Below are 12,802 nucleotides of genomic sequence, written 5' to 3' on the forward strand. Positions count from 1 at the left end.
CTATATGTCATTTCCTCAAGATTCAAAGCCTAATAAAGGACATTATTGGGTCAACTGGAAAAATCTCAATCAAGTTAGATGATAGTATTGTATCAATTTAGTTTCCTGATTTTAATAATTGTTCTATAGTTATGTACGAGATTTCCTTGCTTTTAGAAAATACAGGGCTTCTCTGGTGGCGCAGTGGTTAAGAATCTGCCTGCCAATGCAGGCAGCACGGGTTCGATCCCTGGTCTGGGAAGATCCCACACACTGCAGAGCAACTAAGCCCATGCGCCACAACTACTGAGCCTGCGCTCTAGAGCCCAGGAGCCACAACTACTGAAGCCCGCATGTCTAGAGCCCAAGCTCAGCAACAAGAGAAGCCACCGCAATGAGAAGCCCGCGCACCGCAACCAGGAGTAGCCCCCAGTCACCGCAACTAGAGAAAGCCTGCGAGCAGCAACAAAAACCCAACGCAGCCAAAAATAAATTAATTAATTTTTTTAAAAAAAGAAAATACATACTGCAGTGTTTAGGGATGAAGGGACATCATGTCTACCATTCACTCTTAAAGATTCAAAATAAAATCTTTAAGAAAAAACAAAATAGGTCGGTGCTTTGTGTACATCTAGAGGGGTGGGATAGGGAGGGTGGGAGGGAGAAGCAAGAGGGAGGACATATGGGGATGTACGTAAATGTATAGCTGATTCACTTTGTTATACAGGAGAAACTAACACACCATTGTAAAGCAATTATATATAGTCCAATAAAGATGTTAAAAAAACAATAGTGTGTGTGTATGTGGAGAGAGAGAAATAGGAGAGGGACAGGAATATAACCTGTCCAAACTAAAGTGATTGTCTTCCGCACAAAGTCCTTTGTACAGTGCATGACACCACACAGTCCCTTCACCCAGAGATAATCCCTATTATTTGTATATGCATCATCTTGCCTGCCCATCTTGTCATATTTTCTAATCAAAGTTTATTTGTAGAATCCTCTTTTCAAATGCAATGTATTTATGTTGCTAATAATATACAACTATAAAAAATTTGAATAAAGAGAAAGACAAAGTTCCACATAGTCCCTATATTTTCCCCACTCCAAACACAGATTAATAGCTTGATACGTATTCACACCCTCTCAGGATTTTAAATGAATGTACACATCTTATAATTTTGACATAAATACATATTATCTTTTTTCCTTAAAGTCTTATCATGACATCTTTCCAGTTTTATATCAAAAGACCATACAGCAAAATGTTGACTGATTATTTCTGGGTAATGATATTACACATAATTTTTATTTTCTTCTTGGTATTTTTCTGTTATTTAACAGAACAGGTAGAACTTTTGATCTTAGGAGATACCTGTATCTCTGATACAAAAGGGAAGGAAAAGAAACAGATTAATTTTGACAACATAGGGAGGAATATTGGAAGTCAAATTTGAGAAGTTTAGAATTGAAGAAATCACATGATAGAGACCATGATGTGGTGTGTATCAATCCCATGTAAGTGAGTGTCACCCAGGATGTACTAAAAAATATTAACTGTAAATTAGGTGCCAAAATCTTCAGAGGAATCAATCATGAAAATAGTCTCATAAAATGATAAAACATCATATTTGACTAAATAATTAAAAATCATTCATTTTTGCCTACTTACCATACTCTGACTATATGTGGTCAATCCCAAGTTGAGTTTCAGGAAAAAAAAAAAGTCTCTCAAATTAAACATTAAAAAGTCCCCCAGGGCATTTTTTTTTTAGTCTCAAGGGAATTCTTCCTATGTTTTGGCTCAGTCAAAAACACTGTTGTTGGGGCTTCCCTAGTGGCGCAGTGGTTGAGAGTCCGCCTGCCGATGCAGGGGACATGGGTTCGTGCCCCGGTCTGGGAAGATCCCACATGCCGCGGAGCGGCTGGGCCCGTGAGCCATGGCCGCTGAGCCTGCGCGTCCGGAGCCTGTGCTCCGCAACGGGAGAGGCCACAACAGTGAGAGGTCCGCGTACCGCAAAAAAAAAAAAAAAAAAAAAAAAATTCTGTTGTTCCAGAGAACAGAACTCTGTCCTACACATAACAGCGTTAAGGGGAGACAAGTTTTGTCACAAAAAGAAAAAGAAGTTTCCAACAATTAGAAAGAGTAGCAACGGCTGCTTCAAAAAACAGTAGGATAGAAGCACTTCCAGAATGGCGGAGTAGGGACTTCCGAATATCCACTCTGCCACAAAAGCAACAAGAACACTAACAAAAAATTGTTAAAACCAACACTTTCAGAACTATGGAAATTAACCAAAACTTTGCAATAACCCAACGAGTGTTTATTCAAGGAAAACAGCTAAATTTCTGTAAGAACAGCAACTTGCTTATTCCAATCCCACTCTACCCAGCTCTACAATAGCCCTGAAAACCAAAAGCCTCACTACAATGGTGACTGTGAAAACCAGCAGCCTTGCAGCCACTGGATAGGGTAGAAGAGCTTGCCAAAGTCCCATCCCCAGAGAGCTGTCACTATTTGACTTTTCTGGAAGCTCTGTGAAAGGCTCCATTCTCAGATCTTGCTCTTTTTTTAAAATAATTTATTTTATTTATTTATTTCGGCTGTGTTGGGTCTTCATTGCTACACGCAGGCTCTCTCTAGTTGCAGTGAGCAGGGGCTTCTCTTGTTGCAGGGCAAGGGCTATAGGTGTGTGGGCTCAGTAGTTGTGGCTCGCAGGCTCAGTAGTTGTGGCACACATGCTTAGTTGCTCCACAGCATGCAGGATCTTCTCAGACCAGGGCTCAAACCCATGTCCCCTGCATTGGCAACCAGATTCTTAACCAGTACGCCACAAGGGGAGCCCTCAGATCTTGTTTTTATTTGAGCAGACTTAGAACTCACCCTGGGTAAACAGTCATATAACCAGGAAGTTTGTAAAAAAGAAAAAAAATCAGCAGCAAAAGTTTAAAATCATAGCCACTTGAGGCAGTGATACCAGGTGGGCTCAAAAGAGGCTGAAACTTATAAGGTAAAACTGGAGAATGAGATGCCCAAGAGGGCATTGTAAAGCTTTGACATATTCCTGAGAATCTAGGAGGCCACGCACATGTGCAAAGTTGTGGGCATGCCCAGGAAAGATCTGAGAAGGCCCTAATCTTTTCCCTCAGGCCAACCTTGAGGCTCTGCACAAGCAGGAAGTGAACGTTAAGGCAGAGCTGTAAATTTCCTGATAGAGCATTGAAAACATACCCAAAAACACACGCACAGAGCCTCTCAGTAAAGGCTGGGAGACTTACTGCTTCAAAGCTTTTAAGGAAATTCTAAATGAAAAAAGATAATACCTTATTCAATAAGTAATATAAATTCTAAATATTCTATACATCTGTAAGTTCCTGTGTGTGACTAAGTGTAGTTTTGCATTTGACCTGCATACTCTAAGAAGATTAACACTGTGCATGAGGGAGGACAGCAGCAAGACTGTAGATAAAAGAACCACCTTTGACTGTGTTCATCTAATTTCAATCTTTACAACTTTGTAAGGTAGACACTCGTAGTCACCCTTTACAGGTAAGGGAACTGAGTTTCAGAAAGCTTATGCAACTTTCCTGAGGTTTTACAACTAGTAAGTAGGGGTTTGGAAGGTAGGTTTGTAACCAGTCGGCTACACTGCAAAACACGCATCACTGACCGCCATGTGATATAGCCCCTGAAAGGAAAATGAAAAAACAGAAAACAAAAAACATGGGTGGGGGCTGGCGGGGAGGAGAGAAAGGAAGGAAGAGAGACAGGCAAAAAGCAGAACTTAGGTGGGTTTTGAGAAGTTATACCCTAACTATTCATTTGTCTCTCAAGTCCTGTTATCTACCACCTTGAAACAGTAATTCCTATTTGTCCATAATGCTTCAACTCTGATACTTATGTTTTCAGAGACCCCATCCCACATGGGATCACCATGATGCCCCCACCAGCATGGACACCCATCCTCAGGCTTCAACAGCACTTTCCCCTCTCCTCCCTGCCCCCACGAAGCCACTCAGGAAACAGATGAGGTGCAAACCTGAAGCTCCCCTCCCTGCCAATTCTGTCTAAAAACCCTCCATTTTAAGTCTACTTCCATACGGTAAAAATGAAAAACCAACTTATCTGCTTAATTTTCCCCTCCAATATACATAAAATAATTGCTCTTAAAATAACATTTTCTATTAACCTCTTAATTCAATGATTCTCTTGACTGTGAAAAAAATACTTTTTAAAACTTAATAGGTAAACAAGGACCTACTGTATAGCACAGGGAACTCCACTCAATATTCTGTAACAACCTATATGGGGAAAGAATCTGAAAAAGGATATATGTATATGTACAACTGATCACTTTGCTGTACACCTGAAACTAAGACAACACTGTAAATCAAATATACTCCAATATAAAATAAAAATTAAGAGAAACTTAATAGGAATTGCTCTACAAAATCATAATACTACTGACATAAAAAAAGAAGCAGTAAACCAAAATACAACCTGGGAGTGGGGTGAAGGACAGTAAAGGAAAATAGGAAGCCAAGCTTTGCCTTTAGAAAAATACTCATTTCTTAATCAGGCTTTGCTCCCAGAGAACTCACAAGTTCTTCAGAAGGACCTGAAGTTTGTGTATCTGCAACAGGGATTAAGCCTTCTTCAGTAGTATAAAATAAGACTAGGCGTTAGTTAGTCCAAGTATTAAACAAAGACATGTTATTTTATCATCAGCATTGTAGTAAAAGAAAAAAAATGAGAGCAAAATATCCTAGTCTTCAATATCGTGAATCCAGCTACTGGGAGGTGAACTTTAGATTCATAATAGAACCACAGAGCCAAACCCATGATTTAAATGAAATTCACACTGCATTAGACTTTGAGAGAGAAGGCTAAGTATTTTACATTTTCCCAAAATGCAGCTGTTAATGGTCCTTTCAAGCCAGAGACTACAGACATCTAAATTTGGCGACTAATTATTTCACAAAATACACATCCATTGACAAAATCTCCCAGCGCTAGTAACTTCCCACAGCTAAACACAGAAATGGAGGGATCACAGCACTGATAATCCAAGAGTATATATGAATTGGGGGCAACAGTCCTGTCACCCCAATACTTTGCTTAGGTTAATATTAAAATGTGTTTGCTAGCCCTCAGTATAGGTTTGACTTGGTACTAAAGAAATATGGATCAGACGTATTTGTATCAGTCCTTAATAGCAAGAAGAAAAAAGGCGAATTAAATATGTACAATGGGGAATTCATTCTATCAGTCTCTTACAAATTTTTTAATTGTCATGCTATGTGCACATACCAATGATGTGCATGGATGGTAGAAATGGCATCCTTGGGAGTACTGTTCTTTACAGAAATTGTCTTTTAAGTAATTTAAGGCTGACAGACATCAGGTTAGTCAAATTCTAAAAACAGCATCCTAGCAACATCAGGATAAAACTAAGCATATCAATTTGTACTTCTCAACACCCTTTGACAAAATCCACTCAAAGTGTGATATTATCTATAACAATTATCAATGCACTGCCCCATGAAAACTCTGTAGAAAATATTCAGACCAACAAAGTTGTTGATTATTTCCATCCAAAAGGAAAAAGTATTAAAGAATTTATTCTTGGTACCTCAACACACACGCACAAACGGCTCTAACAAAAGAAAAAGAAATTTTAAAGAGAATGAATGTAGTGCCCTAATAAGTTAATTGGGAGCTTCTATAAAATAGAAATAATTGTGTCAGTATGGTCTTTATTTCTCCCTTTGGTATTTCAAAGTGCATCAGGAAATAGCGACATCTGAAGAGAAAACACCTTTACAACCACTTAAATTAATTTCTTAAAAAAGCCTTGTCAGTCATGCTGTGGTGTGGCTAAGACCAAATGACTTCTTACACAGCCTCTCTAGAGGTCACCTGCAGTGACCGGTACTGTGAAACATAATCACTACTTTTTCTGAAGAAAAAAGGAAAAAGCAGAAAAGGCTTACTACGTAATTCCCCAGGAAATGTAGCCGTGTTGAATTATGAGCTTGCCATTTTCCATTCTAGCACTAGTTTAAATCAGAGACAGTAACACTACTAAGAATGACAAAAAATTGGAAACCATACTCTGCATAGTGTGAAACCCACCCCAAAAAAACCCAGAAAAACAAAAACGCTCCAACCTTCTGGGTGAATACATGCAATAAACTATCTTACTAAGGAAAGAAAAAAAAAAAAGTAAGTAATGTGATTTTTTTTTTTCCAATTTAACAGTGAACAACACAAGCTCCTGTCCTCTAGGACAAAGCAGAAAGTCAAGGGCTAAGGCAGCTCAAAGACGGGGCACCGAACTCAGTGAGAGAGAGGGTTCAGGTCACGAGGAGATGAGGGGAAATCATCCCTAAGAAGGAGATCCTGAACAGGGCCTTCTGACAGTAGTGCAATTAGCAGAGCCTTCACATATCGATTTCCTCTTTTCCCTGGTACTACCCTTTTTCACAGGGCTCTACACAGGCTCCGGATAGGAAGCAGAGCTCGTAAGTAATGTGATCTCAGCAGGCCCCTGATGGAGCAGGCATAGGCCTGGGGGCGGGGGTCATATAGATTTTCCTAAGGGTTTTTGAACAAGCACGTTTTTAAAAGAATCAAGTTCCAGTTCCAGATATTCAATGTCCATACTCTTTCCTAAGAGCAGTCTATCTTAGAAATACAGGACACTTAGCACTTGAGGACAAGGCAACCCCTTCTTGGCCATTCTCAGTCTGACTGTGGTGCATTCCCTGAAGCCCAAGCAAAGGGTAATGAAATACAGGTGTAGATACTGGGAAAGTATTGAGACCTTTCACAAATCAGTAGTTTCCAATTCCTTGTTTTCAACAAAATTGAAGGAGGACCTAATCTAGTCGTCAGCTGACAGATCATTCAAATGTTTTACAGTAATGATTTCAGCATATAATCAGAAAGGTGTTCAAAGAATTGAGTGACACTTACATGACAAAACTCCAACCAGTCCCATCTACCAATTTATGAGAACTATGTTTCTCAGTACTTACACCTATAAAAAGAAAAATTAGGAAGAGAATTGACAGTGAATCCTGTCTCATTCAGGCAATAAGTAATATTCATTCATGGATACCCAACTAAACTCATTAGGGAAAAAGATCATTTACATGATATTTTTACATAAAATTTTACATGTTTAACAACTGCTAATTAAAATAGATTGTATATAAATCAATGTGATTTTAATTTAATCTAAAAGAAAAATTTATACCCAAGCCTTAAGGTTACAGAACATTTTTTTAAATCACAAGTTGTTACAAGGAAGCAAAAAGGGTAATCACTAAAAGATTTTCAAGTTCAAAAATATATTACGGGCTTCCCTGGTGGCGCGGTGGATGAGAGTCCGCCTGCCGATGCAGGGGACACGGGTTCATGCCGCGGTCCAGGAGGATCCCACATGCTGCGGAGCGGCTGGGCCCATGAGCCATGGCCACTGGGCCTGTGCGTCCGGAGCCTGTGCTCCGCAACGGGAGAGGCCACAACAGTGAGAGGCCCACATACCGCAAAAAAAAAAAAAAAAAAAAAAAAAAAAATATATATATATATATATATATATATATATTACACTGGGTCAAGCTCTAAGGGAGATGTGGAATTAAAAAACAAGTTAAAAAGAATAAGGAATAATGTAAGTCTTCTCACTGTTAATATTAATGTGATTCTTAAATGGATGGTGGTGTACAAACTTCCAGTTATAAGATAAATACTAGGGATATAATGTAAACATGAGCAATATAATTAACACAGGTGTATGTTATATATGAAAGTCAGAGTAAATCCTAAGAGTTCCCATCATAAGGAAATTTTTTTTTTAATTTTGCATCTATGAGATGACAGTTGCTCACTAAACTTATTGTGATAATCATTTCATGATGTATGTACACCAAATCATTATGCTGTACACCTTAAACTCATATAGTGCTATACATCATTTATAACTCAAACTGGAGAAAAAAATAACATCGAGGGACTTCCCTGGTGGCAGTGGTTGAGAATCTGCCTGCCAATACAGGGGACACGGGTTACAGCCCTGGTCCGGGAAGATCCCACATGCCTCAGAGTAACTAAGCCCGTGCACCACAACTACTGAGCCCTTGTGCCACAACTACTGAAGACTATATGCCTAGAGCCCGTGCTCTGCAACTAGAAGCCACCACAATAAGCCCATGCACCGCAACGAAGAGTAGCCCCCACTCGCCACAACTAGAGAAAGCCCGTGTGCAGCAATGAAGACCCAACACAGCCAAAAATAAATTTTTTAAAAACAGAAAACCTTGAAAAGAAAATTTTAAAAAATAATAACATCGAAAAAAGCAAAAGGTGGAAAAATAGATAATGATGGCGAATATTAAATGACTATAGTATTTAGACTCCATGCATAAGAATGATGTGACACTTCTATTTAAAAAGTCAATACAGAGACTTCCCTGGTAACGCAGTGGTTAAGAGTCCGCCTGCCAATGCAGGGGACACGGGTTCAAGCCTTGGTCTGGGAAGATACCACATGCCGCGGAGCAACTAAGCCCATGCGCCACAACTACTGAAGCCCACAAGCCACAACTACTGAAGCCTGTGCGCCTAGAGCCCATGCTCCACAACAAGAGAAGCACTGCAATGAGAAGCCTGCGCACTGCAACGAAGAGTGGCCCCCGCTCGCCGCAACCAGAGACAGCCCGCGCACAGCAAAGACCCAACACAGCCAAAAAAAAAAAAAATTAAAATAAATTTATTTAAAAAAATGAATAAGAGCAGCTGACACATTAACATGGAGCAAGAAAGCAAAGATCTGACACCCACAATAATTGAATATGGTATCTGTATTACCTTAAAACCTATAATCATATCAAAACATCAGGAAAACAGGTATCACTCAAGTCATCCATACATCCGCTCTTCACATCTCTGAATCACTCCAGATGCAGTTTGGGGTAGTAGTTAAAAGATTCAGCTGTGGAGCCAAAATGCCTGGGTTAAATTCAGACTCCTTAATTTGGTGGTTGAGTGATACTGGGTAAATCACCTAAGCTCTCCTAACTGTGAGTTATCTAACTGTGCCTCAGTTTTCTCATCTCATACTAAGTGCTCAATAAATGTAAGTTACTATTAATATTACAGGGAAGAAAAAAATTTCCAAGGACTGCCAATAGGCCGTGACTTCCTCTCTGTTAACAGTTCATCAAAAATATTAATACTAAGCAAATCCTAGTATTGGGTTTTTTTTAAGTTAATGATTGCATTAAGTATAATATTACACCTAGTGGGTATTCAATGAAGATAATTAGCCTTATGACATGCTTACCCAAACTCCATAGGCTTGGGGTTCATACCATCTATAGAGGAAATGATTTAAGAGCAAGAGACTAGCAGATGCAATGTACTCAACTAAGTTACCTTGGAGTATTACATATCAAGAAGTTGTTTGGTTTCGTTTTATTTTGGCCTGTTTTCCACTTATAAACCATGTATCCGAAGTAGTCTACAACAGTAGCAAAGGGAATAGACAGTATTCAATTCTGGAGTTAGGTACCTGGTCCTTACACAGCTAAAACTCCACTGTGAACTTTTTTTCTTTCTAATCATTTCAATTAATCTCCATTTGGGGCACAAATGCACCACAGGATATGAGAGCAAGGAGGCCTCAGGCACCTTAATCAACCTTGTCCCACTTAGTCTTTAGGCACCAAGAAATGGTATTCTTAGCAAGCCTAAACAGGAAGAGCACTTCAGAATCTGAGATGTGGAAGTGACCTTACAGGCCACCAACCCAAACCAAAATGAAGGAATAATCTTTCCAACCACTCTTCATCCACCTCTGCCTAAAAATATGATGGTGGTAGTAACAGTGGCTGCAGCTATGCCCCAGGCACTGTGCAAAGCATCTACATTCACTGACACACTGAATCATTAAACTGTGAAGTGAGAAAATCCTAAAAGAAAACACAAGATGGAATTTTTCAGACCATTGTAAAAAAGGATAAAAGCCTAAAGTTTTAATACAATGGTTACAATATTAGCATAAATCAAAAAATACATTATTCATCTCTAAACGATACACCATCATTTCATTCAATTTAGTTCAACAGAGACCAAATACCAAAGGTACCATTACTACAATTACTGTTAAAACATGATCCCTGCAACCAAGGAGTGTCCCCTTTATTCTCAGTAAAGCAGTGATTGGTTCACAAAAATGTAAGAGATAAAACACAGTCAAGTCAAAGGCAGCTGGGTATAAATCCCAGCTCTGCCACTGGCTTCAACAGCTTAGGCAAGTCAGTTAACCTATAAAAATGAAGATTTTATAAAATATACATATAAAAAATTTGTTATCAAGTTGTTTAAACAACTTTCCAGTTACTAAAAAAATTAAGTTGTAATAAAGTTATATAGGTAAATAATGTTATAAAAACAAGATGTGATATATAATGTGCACTAGACTGGTCAGTTTCCTTCATTTCCTGATGAGCTGACTCTAAGAATTTCTTCATACCTCTCTCAAATTTTACTTATTACCTGCCTTAATCCTAACAAGGTTAAATATGGCACACTTAAGTTTTGTATTTTTTCCAACTCTACTTCTGTACACAACTCCTATCTTTAGGGACATCCTACCTACTATGCCCTTAAGATGTTACAAATATCAATACTTCAGTAATAGGAAATTTAACTCAACCCAAAATAATTTTTTAATCTATGCACATGGGAATTCAAAATATAAAGACAGTTTTGTACTACAAATGTTAAAATAACAGAACAGCTCATAAAGAAAGTAATTTAACTCCTTTAGCTAGGGTATCAGTAGACTAACAGTTTGCCCCCAAACCATTCCCTGCTCCAAGCTCTAAGACACTTCCAATTATGAATGTGTGAATATGGCCGATTATATTGCTAGTAAAATTGAGACCTGACTGCTGAAACATTTACAGATAGAAAATTCAAATAGACGAAGGCCACCACCCCCTGATTCCTACACATATACAATGAAAGAGAACTATGCTATTAAAAAAAAGAGAACTATGCATCCGATCCCGCCCCCAAATACTATAGAGTCCAGCTTGTCGGGGTCATTCTTTCACTGAGTAAACATTTATTATGTGCCTACTGTGTGCCACGCATTGCACAGGCAGTGAACAAAACTGACCCCCAAATCCCTCCCTTCTTAATAATAGGAATGTCTCCCTGTGAGGTTAGGCACTGGGAGACCAAGCCCTGGTTGTCCCTAACCCCAAAAGGGTTAATCACACTGACACCCGCACCGGAACCCAACCGGCCCCCTTGACTTGCGGACACAGCCGCGGCCGCTGGGTTCTTTAATAATTGGGCCAAGACCTCTTGGGCAGGCGGGGGAAGCCCATGGCCTTGAACCTCAGCGCAGCCCAGCAGAGAGGGAGGAAGGGACGCACACCCACCCCCCACGCCACGTGTGCACCCCAGCGCACGCCCCGGCCGCCCTCCGCCCGCCCTGCGCAGGCGCTGCCGCCGTCCGGCTCGCGCATTCCCTGCATGCCGCTCGCGGCTTCTGACTCTGGGCCCGGACCCCCACCGGGCCTGGACCCACACCAGCCCCGGTCCCACGAGGCCGCGACCCCGACCCCGACCAGGATCCCACCAGCTGTCGCCTCTTACCGGCGCACTGGCCCCAGCGCCCCAGCCTCGTGGCTCTCGGCGGCCGCCTCGCGGACCTCCTCCTCCTCGGCCTCCGCGGCTGCCCCGGAAGCCCCTGCCGCGGCCCCGGCGGCCGCCTCCATCCCCGCCGCCGCCTCTCGCCACCGCCGCCGGGGCGCCGGCCCGCTCGCGGTCGCGATCCCCGGTAGGCCGGCCGCGGCCGGGTCGGCGTCCTCGGCCGCCCCGAGCTCCTCGCTCCGCCTGCATTTGGCCGCCACCGGCGGTGCTAAGCGCGCGGGAGCCGGGCCGCCGCGGAGACGCCCTTGCCCCACCGGAAACGGGCCGCACGGAGGAGCCGCGAGCGACGGGCCCCCGGTGACAGCGAGCGCGGGGTGCGGGGCCGGGTATGAAGCTGGCCGCGGCGGGGGCGGGGCGGCCCCGGGGCCTGGCAGGTGGGGCCGGAACCTGGTCTCCGGCACGGCCGGGGGCTCAGAGGAAAGGCCTGACTAGTAGAAGCTGCAAGTGGGAGACAGTGGTGTTTCTGGGGGAAGGGCCGTAGTATAAGTAAAAGGATGGGTTATAAAATAAAGTTTATATAATATGAATTCGTTTTTTAATTAAAAGAAGAAAGACATACTGATACGGTGTATTTGCCTAAGAAAAGGTCTTAAAAAGTATATACCAAAACATTAGTGTTACCGAGTCCAAGCTCCTGGTGCACGCTGCAGAGGACAGGCCAATGAATCCGAGAGATGACTTGTTGGGGCAAGGAGTGAAGACTTACTTGGAGACACAGCAAACCGAGAAGAGAGTGGACTTCTGCCCCCAAGGAACCAGCTGCCTGTGTTGGAACTCAGGCTGCTTTTATACTAAAACGGGAGAGGGCGGGCGAAGTCAAACAGGTTCTCTTCCTCCCTGCAGTCATTCACAGGTGGGCCTGGTCAGGATGTTATCTTGTGAGCTAAAAAAAAGGTATTTTAGCTTAATGCTCACTACCTGGGAGGCAGGGTTCCCAGAGATGGGCCATTATGTATAATTGAAGCTTACAGGCAACAGCCCTTTAGTGACTAACTTGTAATAGAATAGAAGGTTCTTCCCTATTACATTAGTGGTTAACTGCGGGGTGAGACTTCCAGTGAGTTAATTTTTCCATTTTTTTTCCTATTT

General features: G+C 41.7%; 1 protein-coding gene across 1 annotated transcript in view; it reads right to left on the reverse strand.

The window, feature by feature from the left end:
* The window catches only part of AVEN (apoptosis and caspase activation inhibitor), a 198,528-nt gene extending 186,516 nt beyond the window's left edge, over positions 1-12,012 (reverse strand). Inside the window, exon 1 of the mRNA XM_030844276.3 lies at positions 11,657-12,012. Within this exon, the coding sequence (XP_030700136.1) occupies positions 11,657-11,902 (246 nt within the window). The 5' untranslated portion in view covers positions 11,903-12,012. The remainder of the gene's footprint in view (positions 1-11,656) is intronic.
* Positions 12,013-12,802: the final 790 nt, after the last annotated feature.

The sequence above is a fragment of the Globicephala melas genome, chromosome 2 (assembly GCF_963455315.2).
Source record: "Globicephala melas chromosome 2, mGloMel1.2, whole genome shotgun sequence".
NCBI classification, from domain to species: domain Eukaryota; kingdom Metazoa; phylum Chordata; class Mammalia; order Artiodactyla; family Delphinidae; genus Globicephala; species Globicephala melas.